Source organism: Leopardus geoffroyi, chromosome A1 (genome assembly GCF_018350155.1).
Source record: "Leopardus geoffroyi isolate Oge1 chromosome A1, O.geoffroyi_Oge1_pat1.0, whole genome shotgun sequence".
Classification (NCBI taxonomy): domain Eukaryota; kingdom Metazoa; phylum Chordata; class Mammalia; order Carnivora; family Felidae; genus Leopardus; species Leopardus geoffroyi.
The window spans coordinates 48442300-48466354 of record NC_059326.1 but is presented as its reverse complement, the minus strand read 5'-3'; the positions used below and the strand labels follow the sequence as shown (position 1 = coordinate 48466354).

The following is a 24055-nucleotide window of genomic DNA, read 5'->3' as shown; positions in this document are numbered from 1 at the left end:
AAGACCCAGGAAGTATGCAAAAGCACCATCAGAGTCATTTCATTAGACATTAAAGGGAGAGAGACAATAAGTGAACTGGTTGCATAAAATAGAACCCAAGCTAGAACCTAGGTAAGGTTGCCTTTTATAAACCCCCCCTGCCTCTCCTTTATTACTGTAACTTTTACAAAAGTTACACTTTATGACACTGCTTTTATCAAGAGACATGCATCCTTGGTCAAAAATAAAACGTTTATTTCTTTATTTCTGAGTTGTGGTTTTTTTTTTTTTTTTTTTTTTTTTTTTGGCTTTTTAAAGAAAAGGAACAAGAAAGTCAGTAAATGGTGAACTGATTTATCCACTTACATTTCTAATGGAACTACTTACAAACGTATTTAGGCTTTTGGTTTTCCATTTTATTTTTTTTAATGCTTATTTATTTTTGAGAGAGAGAGAGAGAGAACACAGGCAGGAGAGGGACAGAGAGAGAGAATCCAAGCAAGCTCTGCACTGTCAGCCCAGAGCCTGATGCAGGGCTTGATTTTACCAACCATGAGATCGTGACCTGAGCTGAAATCAAGAGTCAGACGCTTAACCGAGTGAGCCACTCAGGCGCCCCTTGGTTATTCCATTTTATTCTCCCATCTTTTCTCATTTCTTTCAAACTTATGTAACATACAGTGTGGCCAAGGCACAAAATTTGGGATGCTATTTTTGTTAAGAATGATTGTTCTAGTTGCTGTTATCCTAAGGCTTAATGTGAGAACAAACAAGAGCTAAAGAAGAAATAAACATCGTGATGCGGGTCACTGATGCCTGCCTCATGCCATTAAATTTGTTGTGTGCCAGGCGTATAGGGAAAGTGGGTAAGTCCTTGATGACAGGTATCCAAGTAATGCTCATTTTACCATTTCTTCAGTTGGATATTGCCATATACTGATTTCACATGAGCTTCATAAAAACATTTCTCAAATAAAGACACGAGCTTGCTCTCTCCCTGTTCTAGGGCTCCCATAGGAAAGCACTGGGGAGGAAATTTAGTCTTAGGAATTACTCTTGGGCTTAGATCACAGATCCATATAATATCCTGGCCTCAGATGACTCAAGTTCTTTGAGAGTGAATTTCTTCATTTAATGTACTGCGGGAGAAAATTCTGCCAATTATTGTTGTACGAAATATTATATAAATGTTTATTCTTCTGCATTCTTAGAAATTATTTTAATTAAGTATTTGATTTGTGGTCGTAAGGTCTCTATACTTATTTGGCTGTGTGCTTGGTTTGTATGTACACTCTGAAGAAGTTGATTTAAAGAGCACAATTTTGTTTCCTCAGATTCACTTTTAATGCCCTCCCGTTTACAAGGCACAATGCTTGAAACATTCCCCACTCCATATGCATTTCGTGTTTTCTGAGTGCAGTTCGCTAAAAAGTGATGACACTTTGATTACACCTCTGGGGTGGGGGTGCGAGAGTGGCTTCTTTCAGGGTAGGCATTAAAATCCTTTGTGGCATCCTCACATTTGTCCGAGTGCAGTGCTGAGTATATAGTAATGTGCATAAATACTTATTGATTGAGTGAAAGCTTTTCATCAGAAACATAAAAAGCTTTTTTTTGTTCCCACATACTGGCATATAAGTGTTTTCAATAATTTCTCAAGTATGAAAATGTTTTTCCAGTAAACTGTAATGCAGCAGCTTGGGATTTCCAGAGGAATCCATAGTTTCAGCTTACCAGGGTTACTGCAGTTACATACCTTTAAATATAATTGTTACCAATTGTATTTAGCTCTTGTGTTTAGTTTCATTCCGGCTTTACAGATCAAGACACAGTTACATAGGTAGAAACACGGTTCTACAGGTGGAGACATTAATTTCTGTAGAATAGCCATGTGGCCCATCTAAAACTGATACCAGGAACACCATTGGCAGATCAGGCTTTTAACAGAATTTGCTATTTTCTTCTAACAACATTATGGTTCACTAGAATCTAGGGAGAGCCAGATTAAAAATTAGAAATGCCTCTGTTCCTTTTTCAGATTTTTTTCTTAAAATATATATTCTACACTCCTCATATGTGTATCTTCCCAAAATATAACACATTTCTTTTTATTTTAAAAGTAGCACAGGTTCACTGTAGAAAATAAGGAAAACTTAGGGGAAAAGGAAATCTAGATCGCCCACAAATTTTCCAGATGGAGAAACCATTATTAACATTCTGGAGTAGTTTTCTACCTTTTTCTTATTTTCATATGTAAATAAAAACGGGATGGGGGGAGACAAAATGAAACGTATTCTTTATATACAGTTTTGTATCCTAACATTTTTTTTAGCTCAACATCATATAGATAGTATTCTTTCATGTCATTGAATATTGTTTCTCAAACCTGCCTGGTCATTGGAGTCACATGATGCTTTTTAAACTCCTGGCATCTGTACCATTTCCCAGACTTACTGTGTCTCTTGCCTGTGTACTTTTGAAATGTTACAGGGTGGGGCTGGGGGGGGGGGCAGGATTCAGTTTATCGTCAGGGCTAAGGCCTTTGTTGCAAGCTTTATTCTGTTTTTATGCCTGCCTTGTTGTGTCTAATGTTCACTCTTATAAATAAGACAAAAATGAGGATTCGTGTATACTCCTTTGTCAAAATCCCAAATTGCTATCTTTGTCTACATACAAGTCCCTGCATTAACATATCCCGTTTTCTCAGGAGAAGATTTTTATAACCAACTTGAATATATAAACTCATAAATAGCTTAATCATAGCAGTATAATATTTTAATATGTTAAACTACTTATAAAAAATCATACTTTATGTTAAATAGTGTATACATTTTAACATATTAAATTTTTCCAGACTCCCAAATTTTATATTTCATTCGTTGTCTTCACATGCAAGTTCAACGTCAACGGCATTGTCCTCACTAGAGCCACTTTTTAAGTCATCGTTTTCTCAAATACGTCATCTTGACTCATGTCTAATTTGCTTGATATACAACATAGTTTAAATCAGTGATGATGATGTTGCCACTGGGATTTTTCTCCAAAGCCACCTAAAGTACTTACTTATGTGAAATTGAGATGGTTGGCATATATGTAATCTTCCTAATAGAAAACCATCTTTTGGAAGCTTCTTTACAATGTCAGCACTTTGAAATCGTGAGGTCATGCCACATCCACATCCATATTCCAAAGGAATCATGACTCAATGTGTTAAGTTTCTTTGACTCCCTCCCCTTTTATGAAGCACATTCTGTCTGGTGATTGCTGAAAACCAACACTGGTATTGATTGAAGATTTTAATTCCAAATGTTATTCTGTTTTTACAATTAGAGTACTTAGGGGTAAACTGATCCTGAATATAAAGGGTAAATAGATCCTGAATATATGGTCCCTCTTCAGCATTAAGAGAGAGAGAGAGAGAGAGAGAGAGAGAGAGAGAGAGAGTGTGTGTGTGTGTGTGTGTGTGTGTGTGTGTGTGTGTGTGTGTGTACACATGCATATATATGGGAGTGGAGGGAGGAAAAAAGAGGGGGGATAGCAATGCCCTAGAGGCTTGAAAATGTTATTAGTTGGGGCGCCTGGGTGGCTCAGTCGGTTGAGCGTCCGCCTTCGGCTCAGGTTGTGATCTCACAGTTTGTGGGTTCTAGCCCCACGTCGGGCTCTGTGCTGATAGCTCAGAGCCTGGAGCCTGCTTCGGATTCTGTGTCTCCCTGTCTCTCTGCTCTTCCCCCGCTCATGCTCTGTCTCTTTCCCCTTCAAAAATAAATTTAAAAAAATTTAAAAAATTTAAAAAATGTTATTACTTGTTTTAAAGTGTTTTAAGACTCAAGACAAAGTCCAACAGTATTCCTGAAAGTGTGTACCCATTCACCCTGTTAGCCTGCAGCATAATACAGTGTCCATTTTACTGCGTTCTTGACAGCATTACTATTAACATTTTAAAAAAATCCTTATGTCTTATAAATAAGTATCCCAGCCAATAGGAGTACTGAGCTGAGATGTCCCCTGTCATTCTAAGTCTCCTCTGATTTGCAGGGGTCTTGGCTGGCCGGCAGCTTATCTTTTTCAGTCACATGAATTGTCCTTTCTGCTTTTCCTGTCCCTGCCTTTGTGGTCTCTGGGGCTCCAACCTGCCCCTTCTCCCCTTTTCCTCGTATGCACTTCCTGTTTGGTAGAATCAACAGGGGGCATGATTGTACAGGCCATACTCCATGTAATCGTGTTAATTATGTACACCTGAGCGTGCCTTGTAGCAATTGCGGTTGAATGGCGGACCACTTCCAAAACCTAGCCACGCTTTCATCCTTTCAGATCCTTAGACCTGCGTGCATCTATATCTCATTTAATAGGAAGCCAGAAGATGAGGCTAAAAGTGTTGCACAAGAGTATTTTAGTGACTTGATAGCTGAGCTAGAATTAAATCCTGAATAAGTTCTGCGGCATTTAAACTCTGTTGCCTTTCTACTTGTGCCATTTTCCCATTGCAGCTGCCTTCGATGCCAGGGCTAAGTGGGAAAAGGTAGATTTCTGTCTTTGCCATTAGTCTTGTTTTGTCTGGTTGTTGATCTCTCTTTAAAGGCATTTTCTCTGAGAAGAGAAGCATATAGAGGCAATTCTTGACTACTTGCTTGCTTAAAGATCCCACAACGACCTGCATTTTGCATGCACACCCCCTTATACAAAAAAAAAAAAAAAAAAAAAGATTGCATTATTGCTTTATATGTTGTAAGGCGTAAGGGTTTCCAAATGTATCATTTGGCTCTCTCATCCTCTTTGGGTCAAGTTTTCTTGTCTCTGCAATTTGATGTACTCCACCACTGTGAGCTGTCACTGTAAAAATAACTGGGGTGAACATTTTGTGAAATCAAAAGCAAGATCCATCTGGTAGCAGAGAAGATTAATCTGTTTGAGAATGGTAAACATTAGTGCATATTTTAAAATCTGTAATGAGCACAGGGAGAACATTCTTAGGATGAAGATTCAAGTGAACGTTTTTTTCCATAAGAGCCTATAACACATGCTTTCCTTTAATATATTGCGAATGTGAAATTTTATCATTAAAAAAAATTTTTTTTAATGTTTATTTAGTTTTGAAGGAGAGAGAGACAGAGCACGAGCGGGGGACAGGCAGAGAGAGAGAGGGAGACACAGAATCTGAAGCAGGCTCCAGGCTCTGAGCTGTCAGCACAGAGCCTGACGCAGGGCTTGAACTCACAAGCCGTGAGATCATGACCTGAGCTGAAGTCGGACGCCCAACCGACTGAGCCATCCAGGTGCCCCTAAACTTTATCATTTTAAATCAGTCACTGAGGGGCACCTGGGTGGCTCAGTTGGTCAAGTGTCCAACTTTGGCTCAGGTCACGATCTCACAGTTCATGGGTTCGAGCCCCCGTCCGGCTCTGTGCTGACAGCTTGGAGCCTGGAGCCTGCTTCAGATTCCGTGTCTCCCTCTCTCTCTCTGTCCCTCCCCTGCTCATGCTCTGTCTCTCTCTGTCTCAAAAATAAATAAAACATTTAAAAAAAAGTCAGTCACTGAATAATAAAAAATAATTTAAAACTAAAAGATTAAAAAATTCTAATGATGAGATAGAAAAACATAAGCCCGAAACAGTTACCCCCGTTTTTTTCTTCACAAGTGTTGTGATAATAGTTTTGGATTATTAACTTTTGTGAAGAATGATAAAATAATAGACAAAATTGGATCTCACTAACATCATTAATACTGAATTCAGTTTCCTAAAAATAATCAGCGGGATTTATTTTTTAGTACAGATTTAGGTTTACAGAATAATTTAGCAGATTGGACTCAAACATTCCATATTCCCACCTCGGCCTCCCTCCCCCCTGCACGGGTTCCCCTAGGAGCGAAGTCTTGCATTACCGTAGCACGTTGGTCACACTTGATTTAATGAACCTATATTAATATGTTGGTATTGGGGCGCCTGGGTGGCGCAGACGGTTGGGCGTCCGACTTCAGCCAGGTCACGATCTCGCGGTCCGTGAGTTCGAGCCCCGCGTCAGGCTCTGGGCTGATGGCTCAGAGCCTGGAGCCTGTTTCCGATTCTGTGTCTCCCTCTCTCTCTGCCCCTCCCCCGTTCATGCTCTGTCTCTCTCTGTCCCAAAAATAAATAAACGTTGAAAAAAAAAAATATGTTGGTATTATCTTCGCATTAAGGTTTTCGGTCTTTGTGTGGTACAGTTCTGTGGGTTTTGGCAAGTGCATAGTGACATGTGTCCACCACTGCAGTAACATACAGAAGAGTTTGCCTCAAACATCCTCTGTGCTTTCTCATTCTTCCCTCCCCTCCCTTTCCCAAGCCCCTGGCAACTACTGATCTTTTTACTGTCTCTGTAGTTTGGTCTTTTCCAAGATGACATATAGTTGGAATCATAAAATTTATGTTTAAGACATCTTTGTATGCTCTGTAAGGTTCACTGTGACAGCAGTTGTAAAAAAAAAATAACAATAAGGAGCAAAACTAACTTCCTAGACTTTTTTTCGACATTAGTTTTAGTGACACTGCTTCTTTATATCATTTGGTCAGGTGAATGGGATTTAAGTGGCTTCATATCTTCAGCACAGTATTCGCATCTCGCAAATGTGATGAGTATTCACTGATTATGTTATATGATAAAGTATTACCTATTTGCTGAATATCTGTATGTTTATATAACATATAACACATTGTGTTTGTGTCCACACATTTCTGTCAGTCTTTTCATTGCTTAGGAATGTCTGCTATTAAAAAAAAAAAAAAAAGCATAATCCCCTCTATCCTTCACCAGCCTATACGAGAGGAATCCTTGCCATTTCATACCACCCCAACTTTGCCACACACACGTGCCAAACGAGGGTTTCGGGTTTGCAGCCAACTGATAACATAGATCCCGAGTGCTTTGGATAAATGATACGATTCGTGAAAGTCCTAGGAAATAAATAGGTCATAGAAAAACATGACCACTGGGAAATAAGGAAAATTTGGGATAAATGTAAATGTGTATTGAACCCCTTTTGAAAGGCTACCGTTTTCAACTCAAGTGTGAAAGCATAAAACTATAAATGTAAAAGCACACAGTCCATTACGTTATGCATATGTTGTGAATTTTCTTAAGGAATCAGTCGTTTCCTAAACTAACTCTTGAGATACTGAGATAACACAGTTGGACTAAATATTCATTCAAATATCTTCCCCTTGAAGGCAGGAGATAGTTCATTTAATGCTTTTCAAGTCAAAGTCATTGTAGCATATTTCTACCTTTTTGCTTTTATTCTCTCATCTGTACTTTTCTCTCTCTCTCTTTTTTAAGTAGACTTTGCTTTAATTTTTTTTGGCGAGTTTTATAAATACACACTCTTACAGCATTTGTATTTAAGAGTTTGCCCTTGAACGTGTAGAGTAAAATCAGAAAATCACTGGGCTGAAAGTAAGACAAATGATGACCAACCGGGCCCATGTAAGACAAATCTTGAAAAATGGGTTTTCCTTTTTAGTGAAATAAAACAACAGAGAAGAAAGTACAGTGCATGCTTTGTTCACAAGTACTTGTTTGGTGACTTTTACACTTAGAGCAAAAATGGCCAGAGTTGTAGATGGCTTGCTTTCGGGATGGTGCTCATAGCTCTAAAATTCCATTTACTTAGGAGGGAAGCCAAGGCACAAAAACTAAGCATGTATCTACTGTGCACTTCGTGTAAAAAAAAAAAAAAAAAAAAGGAATTTTGCTCTTTAAATGTACTTACATCTAAAATACTGCTGTGTAACATGAAAGCTTCTGTTATCACAGGATATGGGTTCATAGATATAGTTTATCTCCTTTTTTTACATGACGTGCACAGTAAGTTTCCTTAACACTTCCCATAAAAAATAAATGTCAATTAATCTCCAATTCAGACAGTGAGACTTATACAAACTGACCTCTGCTGAGGCATAAGAAACAAATAATGATCTGCTTTTTCATCCCATGATAAGACTGGCGAAGAATGGTCAACATCCCAAAATAATTATTTTAACACAATATATATTGTGATAATGGGTACAAACTGAACTATGGATTGATGTAGGTTACTTATATTGTGGAATTAAGAAATCAAACCAATCAATTAAAATGTTTTCCATTGTACACATCATCCTATGGGTCAATCTAATTAAGCAAGAAAAAAACCACAGAATCAAATTTAACAGTGTCACATGACTGTCTTTTGTATTTTAAGAGAAGATGTGTTTGTTTAAAATCACATGAATCCGGGGCGCCTGGGTGGTGCAGTGGGTTAAGCATCCAACTTCAGCCAGGTCACGATCTCGCGGTCCGTGAGTTCGAGCCCCGCGTCGGGCTCTGGGCTGATGATGGCTCAGAGCCTGGAGCCTGTTTCCAATTCTGTGTCTCCCTCTCTCTCTGCCCCTCCCCCGTTCATGCTCTGTCTCTCTCTGTCCCAAAAATAAATAAATGTTGAAAAAAAAATTTAAAAAAATAAAAAATAATAAAATCACATGAACCCTAAAAAATATGCATAATGTTTTGACTTGTAGCTACTTTTGTAGTGTATGTATCTGTTTGGTTAGCAAACACAGTACCTCTACAGTAGCTATATTTATGCAGTCCTTCATCAGAATATTTTATGCTCAGTGCATGGAATCAAGTCTCTTCTGAGAGTTATAGTCATAGATGAGGTTGTATTGGAATTTTTAGTTCTGAGAGGGGGAGCTCATTTGCTTCTATCCCACACTAACCAGTATTATTTAAAAGCTGTTAATACCCTTAATACAATCTATAAAATAATTGTATGAGTTTGGAATCATATTACTCTTTTGTAGGTAAATAAATTCACTCCTAGAAAATTTTAATGATGATACCAAGACGGCACAGCTAGTAAGTGACAGGGTAAGTCATGAATTCTTTGTGTCCAAATCAAATTTTCTTTCTATAATGACCAGACTACAAGCTATAAAGCAAAGATTATTGTAAAAGTTAAACCACAAGCTATGTAATGTTAGGTCACTTTATAATCTCTCCTAAAAACAACCTTGAGACTATTTCTCAACAAGTTTAGAAAGATAAAATTAAATATACTTTATTTAAATGCTGGCTGGCTGGATGAATAGATGAATGGATAGATAAATGGATAGTTGGGGACATCCCGTTTGTGTGTGTGTGCAGGGGTGTGTAAATGCTCTACTTCTCTGAAAATCCTTGGTGCCATTAAAGACAAAACAGATGACATGTAAATCTTGGATAACATGTAGCAAAATATTGTCTAAGCAGTCCTTAACCATGATTACACAAAATCTCTGGAGGGCTTTCCAAAGATGTGATTGCGTCCAGACATTTTTTGTCACTTTTTGAGATTACGAAGTGATTAAAAGATACGACCAATATTAAAAGCACTTTTTATTCATTATCAGACCATAATAAGGTTCAACTGATGATAATGGCTGCCTATAGGAAACACGTCTAATACTCTGGATACTAACATGTAGGAGGCTTTAGATTAATTTTTACATTCATTCAACAAAATGCCTAAAGCTAAAGCTACATTTTTTAAATGTTTATTTGGGAAGAAGATTATCTTATTAGGAAAGTTCATATGTGATCCCCCAGATCGCCGAAAGGAACATATTCATTAGAATATTATGTATAATATTTTATCAAGTGGATTATTATGATTAAAACTGGCTTTCAGACTTTTTAAGAAAATAGTATATGACAATATAATCTTGTCTGTATTTATCTTTAGATTTTCAGATATACATTTTATTAAATATATTGTTACATTTACCTTGCTGCATTTGGCCTGTATTCAATAATTTGTTAAGAGATTTTTAAAATTATTTTATTATTACCCTTTCAAGGGATATTGTATAATCCTCTGGAAAGATTGTGTATAATCATTTACATTATAAAATGTTTCTGCAGTGATGAATTATACCTCGGCCCTTGGTTTTGTCTAAGTGAGAATCTTGTGTCTAACTTCATATGTAGGAGGAGAAAGATTTGTGGTGGAAATAGTCGTGATTTCCCAAATTAGAATTCTGGATTGTCTAATAGAAAAAAGAAAACGAAATTAATTAAGACCATTTTTAATGATAGCATATGCTTAAAGACATATTTTATAGTTTCACTGATAAATCAGTTGAGATATTTTATGGCATTCATTACTCTCATTCTCTTTGACAGAAATCCAATATTCCCTTAAAATCTTACACATCCTTAGAAGAACATCAGCAGCAAACTTTAGCTAAACTCACCACTCCCAGACAAAAATCTTGGTGGACTTTTATTTAAACAAGCAGCAACAGCAGCACTCAGTTGGCAGTGCAGTGAATATTAATTAGTGTTGTATCAAGAGTTGAGTGGTTAGTAATCAAAGGTAAAATTTTAGCACGGAATCCTTTGTTTTTGTTTTTGTTTTAAATATTTATTTATTTTGAGACAAAGAGAGTGTGTGCACGCACATGTGCATGGGAGTGGGGGAAGGACAGAGATAGAGGGGGAGAGAGAATCCCAAGCAGGCTCTGGGCTGTAGAGCCTACATGTCGACCTGCACGTCAGGTCATGAGGTCAGGACCTGAGCCGAAAACAAGAGTCAGGCGTTTGAACCAACAGTCAAACAGGTGTCCCTGTTTGTTTCTTTAACAGAAGTTTCTCTTCCACGTGGTGCTTAAAATTTCCAACTTTTGTTCATTTCTAATCTTTTCAGCATTCTTACCCCTTATATGTTTCCTGGTGAAATACCCCTGTCTTCTTTCACTTTTTCACTGTCTCAAATACTTGTACAAGCACACCTCATGTTATTGTGCTTCACTTTTTTGCACTTCACAGATACTGCTTTTTTTTTTTTTAAAACCAATTGAGGTTTGTGGCAACTACATCTAAGCAAGTCTGTTGGCACCACTCCTCCAATAGCATTTGCTCATTTTGTGTCTCTGTGTCACGTTTTGGTAATTTTCATGATTATTAAAGCTTTTCATTATTATTACATTTGTTACCATGATCTGTGGTCAGTGATCTTTGATGTTACTGTTGTAATTGTTTAGAGCACCACGAACAGCATCCACATGGGACAGCAGACTTAATCAGCACAAGTTGATTGTGCTGTTGATTGTTCCGCCGACCAGACATTCGTGGTCTCTCTCTCTCCTTGGGTCTTCCTATTCCATGAGGCACAACAATATTGGAATTAGGCCAGTTAGTAACCCTACTGTGGTCCTCTTTATGTTCAAGAGAAAGGGAGAGTCACCCACTGTAAACCAAAAGCTAGAAAGAAGTAAGCTTAAGTGACGAAGGCATGTCAGAAGCCAAGATAGGTTGAAAGCTAGGCTTCTTGCACCACACGGTGAGCCAAGCTGTAAATGCAGAGGAAAAGTGCTTGAAGGAAATTCAGAGTGCTACTCCAGTGAATACATGAATGATAAGAAAGTGAAACAGCCTTATTGCTGATATGGAGAAAGTTTTAGGGGTCTTGATAGAAAATCAGACCAGCCACAACATTTTCTTAAGCCAAAGCTTAATCTAGAGAAAGGCCCTAACACTTGACTTTTGCAAAAACTGACAGAGGTGAGGAAGCTACAAAAGAAAATTTGAAGCTAGATTGGTTCTTGAGCTTCAAGGAAGGAAGACGTCTCCATAACATACAAGTGCAAGGTGAAGCAGCACGTGCTGATGTAGACGCTGCGGCAAGTTGTCCGGAAGATCTGACTGAGATCACTAATGAAGGTGGTTACACGAAATAACAGATTTTCGATGTAGACAGAACAACCTTGTATTAGAAGAAGATGCCATCTAGGGCTTTCATAGCTAGAGGCGAGGAGTCAATGCTTGGCTCCAAAGCTTCAAAGGACAGGCTCACTATCTTTTTAGAGGCCAATCCGGCTGGTGACTAAGTTGAAACCCTGTGCTGATTGACCATTCCAAAAATCCTAAGGCCCTTAAGAATTATGCTAAATCTACTCTGCCTGTGCTCCATAAATGGAACAACAAAGCCTAGATGACCGTCCATCTGTTTACAACATGGTTTACAGAATTTTTTAAGCCCACTGTTGACACCCGCTGGACAGAAAAAATAGATTCTTTTCACAATATTGCTGCTCACTCACAGTGTACCTGGTCAGCCAAGAGCTCTGATGGACATGTACAATGAGATTAATGTTGTTTTTGTCCCTAACACAAAATTTATTCTGCAGCCCATGGATCATGGAGTAATTTCAGCTTTCAACTCTTATTAAAAACTACATTTGCAGCGTTGTACCTGCCATAATGATTCCTCTGATGAATCCGGGAAAAATAAACTGAAAAACTTCTAGAAAGGATTCACTGTTCTAGTTGCCATTAACAGCATTTGTGATTCATGGGAAGAGGCCAAAATACCAACATTCGCAAGAGTTTGGAGGAAGTTGGTTACAACCCTCCTGGTTGACTTTGAGGGATTCAAGACTTGAGTGGAGGAAGTAATTGCATATGTGGTAGAAATAGCAAGAGAGCTAGAATTAGAAGTGAAGGTTAGCAATTTTTTAGCAATAAAGTATTTTTAAATTAAGGTATGTATGTTGTTTTTTTAGGCGTAACGCTTTTGTACACTTAAGATTGCAGTTCTAATGTAGACATAACTTTTATATGTACTGGGAAGCCAAACAATTCACTTAGAGTGCTTTCTTGCAACATTCACTTTATTGCCATGGTCTGGAGCTGAACCCACAAGATGTCTGATGTATGCATGTAGTCCTTTCGATTTTTAGCTGCTCCAAACACTTCTCATTCAGTGTTTGCCTTGGTTTCTCAGAGCTTTTGTTGTCGCTCTTGGCTATCTCCTGTGTTCCCGTCACCTCACTACAGCTATACATTTATGGATTCTCAACTTAGAACCCATGCATTTCAATTTTCCCCTTTCTGAAAACAAGGGAATGAATTCCATATGATGATTTCAGAATCAAGTCTTTAGGTGTTTTTTCTTTCCAAAAAGGAGGAGCAAAAGTATGCCACAGATGTTTTGAAACCATATTTAGGCAATATTGCTAGCTTTCCATATATGTACGTGCAGCCTGAAGCAACAATCACGGATGGCTTTACCTGCCTCATTATCCCAGTAGAAGAGGTAAGTATGGCTGTAAGGATATAATATTATGTCAATACTGTAAACAGGTGAATGGTAAAGTAAGGATTTTGTCCTCTTTATACTGATGAGGCATTGCCTGGAGACATGTTGGCTACATTTTTACCTGCTACATATGAAGAAGGAACCAACATGTGTCTCTGTGATGGTGATGCTTATAAATTCATGCATAATGTGTCCAAGGTTCCAAAGTTGATGTGTGCGGTTCAAAGATTTGGTTTATCTTTGTGATCTTTGTGATCATTTTCTGTATTTTGGTTTAAGCTCATGTAAAAGCTATGTAGTTCTCACATATTTGAATATACCTAGCGACTCCTAATATTTGGTCCTTCATAGCTTTCCTAGTATATGCAACAGAATTATAAGAGGAACACTGTTTATTTGTTGTTATAAAACAGCGTTTAAGGAGTAAATATTTTTCTTAGTGGCGGATTAAGCAGATACCTACAAAAGATGGACTCCTGTTCATAATCCAAAGAAGTCGAAGTCATTTGCAAAGCTTAGTAACACTTGAAGTCTCAAAAGCCATCTCTACAAATAAGCTCCATATTGACCACTTCCCGTATTGCTGTAATTTGCTAAAGTAGTCTTTTGTTTACGGTATGAAATGTCTCTACGGTGATGACTTACACCTCAGTCTTTGGTTTGTAAGCCTATGAGGAAACCTTATATCTGACTAGATAGGTAGGAGGAGAAAAATTTGTGGTGGAAATAGCCTCTACTTCCAAAATTAGAATTCTGGATGTATCTAATACAGTTCTAAGAAGAGAGAAATTAAGACTATATTTGAAGCCAAACAGTGTTTCATAACATGTACTTAGTGACATATTTTATAATGTTAATGACAAACCAGTTGGGATATTTTGTGAAAGCAGCCTCAACAAAGAATTTCTATATGGGTCTAACATACTAATAAGAAACATATTGTTCTAAAAAGAAATTAAATGATAATGCTGAGAACCAATTAAAACACTGTTCTAGTTATAATAATAGATAATGCTAATAGCTTTTTTAAAAGTAGCTCAGTGTTTGTGGGGTTTTGTTGTTGTTGTTGTTGTTGTTTCTTACTGTCTGAGAAGATTAAAAAAGTTACTTCTCAGTTTCAACACATAGAGTGAAATCTTGGCACTGAGAATTTCATGCAGTAGATATTTTGTATGGTTTATTTTTATGCTTTCTAATTCTTAACTTTTTTGTGGGTAAGTAACCATCTTAGCTTAGAAACAAATTTAAAAAAACAAATAAAACATTAACCCATTTCCCTCTTAAGATGATCTGGTACCATTGTTGACTTATTATCTTTCTTTTTTCATTGCTGTTGAACGGAAATCCCTTGCACTACTGCTTATTGTATGTTTTGAATGGAGCTCTAATTTCTTTTCTGTAAAGAAAGGTTTTAAAAAGCGTGTTTTGTTCCTTTAAGTGTATGCTCAAATTTTAGGGGGAATGGCAAACAAAAATCTTTTGTTAAACAAAGAATGAAATGAAGCAATTTAAGATAATTTCAGACATTGTTGTTTCGATACCATCATGAAGCTGAAAAACAGTTTTTCGTCTTCATATAATATTATAACAGTGCCCGTGTTAGCCTGGTCAAATTAGATGAAATCAAAATAATCTGTCACCGTCTAATTCTCTCTCATAAGGCCAGCCTGACATATAGTAATAGAATTCTTAGGCCATTGTAGGCCTTGGAAGTGGGTATTCAGTGACTACTTGTTGAATTTATGAGTGAATAAGTCTAAGAGTAAATTATATTCATCCCCGTAATAAAATGTTAAGTCCATTAGTCTGGGTAGAATCTTGGATTTTTTATTATTTAAAATTTGCTCATTAAAACTGAAAAGAATGAAAATGAACTTGTACAAAGTTATCTTTATCTTACATTTTTAAAAATTCATAAACAATTTAATATTTCCAGAATAAGTTTTTCCTAAAGTTATTATTTCCTAAAATGTATGCTGTAGTAGTTATGTACATTATTTTGAGAAAAACATGTTGTCGTAACTAAGAGTTAAGTTATAACCCAACTGTTAAAAAATATTTATATTTAATAATTTAACAATTGTGCCCTTTTTCTCTGCTGATAAAGAGAATGGTATGGGAGCTCTTGCACCAAATATGAAGTTGAAATGTGATTTTTCCTGACTTTGTTGCTAGGTATTTTCACTCCTCCAGATTATGACCATGCCGAGTAAAGGTTGGAATCATGAAATTGTAGAATCGTGGGGCTGGAAAGGATATTTAAACTAATTTATTCAAAATCTCTTTGCTTTATAACTGAGGAAGATGAGACCCATAAATGTAGGATGGGTCAAGCCAACAAAATGAATAGTTTTTTTTTTTTTTTTAATTAAAAAAATTGTCATTTTAGATGAATAAGCTATTGTATTTACTCAGTTTTAAGTAGGTAACGCATTGCATACTATGCTTGTCTTTTAGAGATTTTATGTAAAATTGCCATTCATTTTTGGGTTCTTATGGCCTCTTTTCTGCTCCATAAAGCACTTGTTTCACTGGATTTTAACAACTGTGTCTGTCTCTCCCAATAGGATGAAAATGTCTTTCTAGCAGAGGCTTTGTCTTACACTGTTGTGTACTTTTGTACTCTCAACTCTAATCACAATGACTGTCACAGAGCACTCCTTCAACTACTTGGGGAATGAGTAGTATCTCATAGCAATAAGAGAAAAATTAATAAGCACTCCAGTAATAAATCTTGCACCTATTAAATGTATGATTAACAAAGATCAATATGTGTTCCATTTTTCTCCCCACAGTCTCCAAACGTCCACAACTACCCCGATATGGAAGCTGTTCCCCTGTTGCTAAATAATGTGAAAGGGGAGCCGCCGGAGGACTCGTTATCTGTAGATCACTTCCAAACACAAACTGAGCCAGTGGACTTGTCGATCAACAAAGCCAGGACATCCCCCACAGCCGTTTCATCCTCCCCAGTTTCCATGACAGCATCTGCCTCCTCGCCTTCTTCAACTTCAACCTCTTCATCGTCTTCTAGTCGTCCAGCCTCATCCCCAACTGTTATAACATCCGTATCTTCAGCATCATCTTCGTCAACAGTATTAACTCCAGGGCCCCTTGTCGCCTCCGCGTCTGGTGTGGGAGGCCAGCAGTTTTTGCACATTATCCATCCTGTACCGCCTTCGAGTCCCATGAATTTACAGTCTAACAAACTGAGTCACGTTCACCGCATCCCTGTGGTGGTACAGTCGGTGCCTGTTGTCTACACAGCTGTGCGGTCACCTGGAAATGTGAACAACACTATTGTAGTGCCGCTTTTGGAAGATGGGAGAAGCCATGGCAAAGGTAAGGGACACAAGCGAAGCCTTGATTTATTTCTGCGCTAGAGGTAACTATTCTTTTATTTAGTGAGCAGATCCTAAATTGTATACAACTACACCATATCCAGAGAAGTTCTGTGCACAACACCACAGAGACCCAGCTGATCAGCCATTCAGTAGAGCAGTTTAAAAGAACTAACTGCATGTTTGCATAAGTTTTTGCTTCAGCATTATTGAGTCTGTATTTTTATTAGCCGGTCGTTTAACGTTAGAATTCAAATATCTTAATTTGCAAAATAATGTTTACCTTCAAGTGCTCAGATGGAGAGGACAGTCTATACTTAGCGTAAGTGCTTGTAAGTTGAGTTGCCATTAAAAGAATTCTGAAGTTAGGCGTTTGACTCCAAAAGCTCCATGTAGCTTGAGTTCTTACCTTAGTGTAAGTTATTGTCATTTCAAGTAACAGGATGATTCGGTATGATGGAATATTTCAAAATGCAGTATTAAAATTCCCTTCTAGGATTTAGAAGGCAGGACGATGCTTTGTGTCTATTTAATACTCTAATAATACCAACTTACCTAATTCTATATGGATGTTAGGCAGTTGATCATTAAATTACTTTCCTATTGCTGAGCTCTTATTTTTTCCAATTTTTACTAGAAGGAATTATAGTAACATCATGCTGCTGAGTTTATCTTCCTTTGTCATGAATCTGAAAACTAAGTCACCCTTCTGTAGAAATGTAAAATACTGATCACCATTGACTCATTCCCTCTTAAACTAAGTATCTATGTATGTATTTTGTCTATAGGACCAAGAAACGATGATGAGTTAAGACTTAATGTTGTATTACTTTTTGCTTTGATACCATATTACTACTAAATATACGTTGATACCATATTTTAGCGCATAATTAAAAAATGACCGATGACTACATAAACACCGCCTTCTCATAAAATGCTAGTAAACATGGATTGTTATAGTTCTTATAGAAGGTAGGATTCAGTGCATAGAAATAGCAGTTGATTGCAAAGTTAGAGAAGTTTTTACAAACATTCACTACAAAACTGTGCATTCATCTTTGGCAAGTTATTGTTTTATCTGCATCGAGTTTCTTCATAGCCACAAAATCAACTTTCCCTTCTCAGTATTACCAAGTGAGAAAATCACATGATTCATAGCACTCAGAGATTTTAGATTGCACACTTGAGATGCAGACATTCTGATCTTATCTGGCAACCTCTGTCTTTTGTGCTGTTATGGGGAAAGGCCAGGAACTAGTCCCACCACTATCATAGTGAATAGGTAGATGAGGGAGTCTTTTCTTGGATTTTACTTTAGTTTGACCCCCCTCTGGTGTTACTAATACTTCTGATCTAAAGGAACTAACCAATTTGAATAATAACATAACTGAAGGCCACATTAGGTATGTATCTTCTCTTGTGATTTAAAGATGTGTTTATAAATTATTTAAAAATCAGGAATTTTTAAATAGAACCTTGCACATTATATTACTTTATATTACTTTATATGTGTGTATGTGTATACCATAGAATCCAATCCTTGTGCCATACCCATTAAGGGAAATATTTCTTTAATTATGAAGTTGATTGATGAGGATTTTAATTTTATTAATGACTTTTTTTTTTAATAATTTTCATGTACTCATGAAGGAAACAAAAGAGAGATCTCTTTTATTTGATATTATCCTTTTATGGGAGAGGTTATTTTTATTTTTATTTAGGGTGATTAGTATAGAAAGTATATTGCCAAAATTATTTTCTGGAAACTGTGTCTCTGCAGAAGAATTTGGTTAAGACTCACGGTATAATTTTCTCTCAAGTGTATTTGTTCGTTTCATGCAGTGTTTTTTACTCAGTAGTTTTCTCATGTCAAGGAGAAAAATTGATACAATCATAAATCCCCTGGACTGTGATATGGACATTAGGAGCATGAGATTCCAGATCCGGAATCTAAAATCTTAGCACCGTCACTTACTGCTTTAGATGGGAAGTTTTCTTCAGTGATTAAATGGAGATAATAACATGATCTATCCGTGAAGATTATTGGGGAGATTCAGTAAGAGCTTAATGTCTAGATTAATCAACTATCAATAAAATGTTTGTAATTATATATCCTTATTACCTCCTCTCCAAAATACTTGAAGTAGTAATATTGAGAAATTTTTTTTCTGTCTTATAAACGTGAAGTTGGAAGGAAAAAAAAAAAAAATGACTGAATTTACACATGAAAAACTGCTCCCAAGAACTTAGTATAGAAATGCTTCTCAAAGTCATTACTACAGCAGGTTATAAGGGATGAGAGTTTACTATGAGAAATTATCTGGAAACATCCCCTATTTTCTATTTTTATTAGTTTGTATTAAGTTTTTATAATCACCATATTATACAAATATGGCTGTGGCATTTTCTAAGTTTTTTTTTTTTTTATTGTTTACCTGATTAATTAGATGATGGTAAAACTGTCTAGTGGAGGAGGCCTGCCTACCTCACAGAATGAATAAAAGAAAGGGCATTTCAGTAATTCTTCAGGTCTTTATTTTGCACATTTGCAGCCGGGCACTGGGCCAGCATTGAAATGGCTGAGTGATAAAGGGAGCCCTTTTCCATTCCCACGTAGGACTTGTATATCTGGTAGGGATAAGCAAAAGAAAATACGGTAGGGGAGTTGGGTATGCAAAATGCTAATAATACAATTACAAAACTAACTCATATAAATGCAGATGATTGTACTGGCTAATTATTTTTAAAGTTGTTACAACACATCTGGCCTCTGATAGAGAAATAGTTTACCTTATCATATGTTACATTACACAAAGAACTGTGAATGTACCCATCCATGTTATAAGTTGACGTATTATAAACCGAGTCATTTGTCCATTCAAGTATTTATAGAGCATCTATCATGTAACAGGCGTTTTTTGGTACCATGGATGCAGTGTTGAACAAAACAGTTGCTGTTTCTATCTCAGAGTGCTTATAGTCTACTGGGAGGTATCGACATTAAACAAAAAATCATATAATTGATAATTACGGACATTCTGTGCTTAAGTTGGATTAAAACATAAACCACTCATGGATTTGCCCAGGGGAGAGAGTTTAATTATAATTTCAGGTAGAGAAAGGTGTATTTGATGAAAGTATTTTCACAGTGGGTGTTATATATGATTAGAAATGTTTCTACCAGGATGCTCAGAGGGGGTGGTTAGGGTTTAGGGATATGGTAGGGTGAAACCTCCACCCGACCTTGCTTGACTAACAACAGAAGGATGTGAGAAAGCTTTCCAGTGAGGATAAAAACCCAGCCCATGCAAATATTTAAGGAATATTGGTCTAAAAGAATGGCAAGTTGTTAGCTAGCCGTAGGCACTGACATATCTCAGTTGGGCCTTGAATGTGATGTATGATCTGAAGAAATATGGCATGCTATCTGGAAGGTATAGCAAACGAACGCAGGTTAGGCTAGAGAAGCAAGATGTCGGAGCAGGTCTGAGGAATGTCTGGGGAAGACATTTTTTCTCTTAATACCAAAAGGACAAAGAAGTTAGCCCCCAAAGCGATTGTACAGAGAAGGGGGAGCTCTCTATGTAGAGGGAATAGCCAATAGACTGATCTCACCCGAGTTTTGTTACTATGTAATTTGAGACACATTATTTATAAACAAGACCCTAAAGGGATTATTTGACCTCATAAAGGAATTTCAGTCCAGCCTGGAGAAGTTTTTGGTAGATTTCCCAGGAGATTTTCATTAGTTTTTACAGATACTTAGTAGCAGAAAAACATAAGGGTCATAACAAATCACAAGCAAAGTTGTTCTTAGTTTGTTATTGCCTGGATGAAGGCAAGTTTAGGATTGTTTCCTTCCCTCCCTCCCTCCCTTCCTTCTGAAAAAACTATATGCCAAGTAAAATTCTGAGAATTGGGGTTCCAAGATGAGCAAATGCCTACTGTCATGGACCTTACTTTCTAGTGCAAGAAACAAGCAATGTATGTCAGATGGTGTAAGAGCTATGAAGAAAAATAAACCATGATAAGGGGATGGGAAGTCAAAAGAGAGAAGTGCAGTTTTAGGTATAACCACAGAGGCCTATCTGAAATATAAACCATGATAATAGTACCTGAGGAAGACCTCTACAGAAAGAACTCCTAAGTGTAAAGACCTGAAGCATGAGTGAGCATGACTGGTTTGGGGAGGAAGTACAAGGCAGCTGGTGGAACAGGAGGGAATGGGCAATAGGAGAGCAGGCCATGAGCAATTGGAATAGCAATAGGCCAGGTCATGTATGGCATCAAAGAACATGGTAAGGTCCTTGTTTATCTTCCTAAATATGATAGGAAGCCATTGGAACGGGAGCTTTGAGCAGGAAAGTGACATGACTACTTTTTACATTCTTCCTTTTATAAGAATCACTAAGACACTGCTTGAAGAGGACTGTGAATTGCACATTTGGCAAGGATGGGGTTGTTGACACAGACAATGTGTCATTGGGAGTGGTGGGGACAAAGGACTGAATGAAGTGAGTTCGCTTTCAGATGGGAGGTGAGGGGGTGGGGGAAGACTGAAATTCTAGGCAGCTCTTTGCAGTAGCTCTGCAGGAAAGAGTTGTAGAGAAATGGATTGATGGCTGGAAAGGCTTTTAGGCTCTCGAGGGAGGGATTTAAAAAAGGAGATATTATAACCTATTTGTGTACTAAGAATAATCCAATAGAGAGTCGAAAACGGGTAATTCTAGAGAGGGAAGAATTGTAGAAGCAAAGTCTTATTGCATGTTAGTTCCTTATATTATACTGTGGAAGTAACCTACATCTTGCAGTAATTAATATGAATTCTAAAGTCACCTTACTGGATTGGCAGAATATTTAGAAAAAAAAAAGATACATGATGGAAAATGAAAGGAAATGCAAAAACAGCAGATAATGATCTAGGGTTGACAATGAAAAGCAAACGAATGAAAGTTCAGTACAATTTGGGTTCATTGAAAATTATAAAAACGATACCAGAATTAAGATCAAACATTTCTCATTCATCACCTAGTGGAAACTAAAGAATAATTCAAGACAAAATATAAACTCCAAATAATTTGCATCTGTCACTTAAAAACTACTTTTTATATTTGAATATTAATAGATGTTACACTTTAGAAATTCACAATACTTAAAGAGCAATACCATAACCAGTCTGTGAAAACCCAGCTAACAAGCCAGAAAAAAGTGGACGTATCTCCTCCCTTCCTTGTCCCAGCTGGTCCTTTTCTCCATGTAGCTGAAGAAACAGGTAATAGCACCGTGATGCCCAGGAATGAGGGTCAGGCGAGGGCGTGATTGATCCGGGGCTTTGGAATAATCAGAACTGAAAAAGCCTCATGCAGCAAGGTAGGTACTTCACTGTTGCCCAGTTTTTCTCCTTGACCACTATCCCATTCTTCTGTCCATGTGACCATCATAAATAGATTGCCTAAGGACCAGAGTTTGGCTCCAGTTTCCTGTGCAGCCACATTTTCTCCCATACAAATGCAATCCCAGCAGTGCAGTCTGCCAGAATTTTACACAACATATTTATTGCGTTAAGACTATTTTTAATGGTGTCATACTTGAAAAACAACTTATTATGGGTTATGAGCACATTATTCCTGACAAAGCAGTTATGCTATTAGATCCTTGAGTAGAAAGTACTTTTTTCCCTAGAATATCTGAGTAGATTGTGTTGATACTGCTGTAAAGAAACCAACCCCATGTCGGCATGTACTTCCTTTGGTCATCTTTTTTAAGAGTGGGTTTTTTTTTTTTTTGTTTTTTTTTTTTGGATGCAGTGAAGAATCCTCCAAAAATATACTGTATTTTCATAGCACTCATTCAGGAGTTTCAAAGGGATGTGGTCGTGGGCAAATTTGAAATACTCACACCCCATTTTCTTCCCTACAAGCTGTTGCTTTTCTCAGCAGCCAACAGGAAGAAGCCACAAGTGTATTTTTAGTCCTGTGCCATTTCTATTTGTGAAAGGAAATATGGTCATTGCAGTGATTGCTGCGAAGCTAGTTGGAGAGGATGACTCTACTTCCCCTGACCGTTGAGTGTGGCTATAGTTTTGCTCCCATGAAACTCCCCATTTTCAGATCTCCACATCTTCCATTGTCTGCTGCTGTCACCTCTCTCACTTGGTGGTGTTAAAGATGTCTTATTTCAGGTGATGATCCGTCTGTCATGGACTCGCTTCCTCTGTCTCCCGTACACATGCATGTCCTCTTTTCGTTCACTGTTCAGTGGAATCCGGTGTCATCTGTCCATATGACCAGAATAGTGCCAGGCAGCTGACCTATGCCTGTGTGTATGGTTGTCTTCTTGAGTGATCGAACTACCACAGCGTCCTTTGGCAAATGTATTCTTCTACTTATGCTTAATTACGAGCACTTCTAGATAGAGATTCATAGTTGAGGTCTGCATTTGGTTTTTGTTGACGAACCATTTAGTTACTTATGTTCTTTCATTAATATATATTTTTTAATGCTGCCTTTTGGGAAGTGGGACTGGAATGTCACTGACTTTGGTTTATTATTCTTAAATATAGACTTTGATAGGACTTGAGTGTTTCACTACTGTTATTAAAAGTAAAAGCAGGAACTTGTTAAAGAGTGAGAAAAGCAGGCAGCTAATACTAATGAAAGACTGAGTTGTAAATAGGAGTTCAGAATATTTTATACAGATGCATAGGTCATTGTGTTTATGTGATTTTCAACAAGGAGTAGAAATTTGTCTTTATCTTCACTTCTGGGCATGTGCAAGAGCTTGAATAGCTTCCTTCAAAAAAAAAAAAAAAAACTGGCTTCTTCTGTTCTTGTTGATCTGAAATACCGCAGACTTCTAATTCCTCTGCTTCTTCTGGCATAGACTGGTTTGGTTCTAAGAGTTGACAGTAATAACTAGGTCAGAGAGAAGGCAGAAATTGTCTAAACTATTGTAAGAGAATTAGCAGAAAAGAGAAAACTCTAGGTAAGCTCCTTGTAAACTGTAAAATGTCGAAGAGTGAGTTTGATTGGCTTCTCTGCACCCCCCCCCCGCCCCCAACCTGCCCCCACCACCTCAGTTAAATAAAAGAACAAAGGGGAAACGAGAAAAAGGAGAAAGTAAGGAAACTGGGTGGAATCCACTTTGAGAGAGAGATGAGACTTCATTCAGAGGTCGATAATACCTAGGGAGGGGAAGATCTAAATCAGAAAAATCATCTATTAAAGTAGTTAAAGCAAGAGGTTAACAAAATGGTCTTTGTATTCATTCTATTACAAACTGTTAGCTACCACAGCATTTTTAACCTGTTGGATAAGTTCGTTTTTTAATACAAAGATTGAATTTATGTTGAAATGAATACATGCTTAAATATGATATTTTACTAATAAATATTCTCATGCAGTTGCTACATTCATTTTTCACCACACCTGAGAAGCTTCTCAGGTGATATTTAATACGTTGAACATTAGGTATTGGGTTTTGAAATATAATAGCTTTCATTTCCTTTGCGGTTTCATTTTTTAGAAACAAATTTTTTCTCTTCTGAAACATATGAAGTTATCATATATAATAAATATAAAAGTACAGTTCTCACTTAAATATAAAGCTTTTGATTTCAAATAGTACAGGTGCTAGCATGCCAGAA

The 24055-nt window shown here is 37.1% G+C and overlaps 1 protein-coding gene across 11 annotated transcripts in view; it reads left to right on the top strand.

Annotated features, from left to right (window-relative positions):
• Window positions 1-24055, top strand: part of KLF12 (Kruppel like factor 12) — a 444745-nt gene that overhangs the window by 273603 nt on the left and 147087 nt on the right. For 10 of the 11 annotated variants that reach the window (XM_045478946.1, XM_045478937.1, XM_045478928.1 and 7 more), the window contains one exon: window positions 15865-16411. In XM_045478946.1, the coding sequence (XP_045334902.1) occupies window positions 15865-16411 (547 nt within the window). Of the gene's footprint in view, window positions 1-8792; window positions 8860-15864; window positions 16412-24055 lie in introns of all 11 variants that reach the window. The other variant, XM_045478954.1, reaches the window with a different exon arrangement.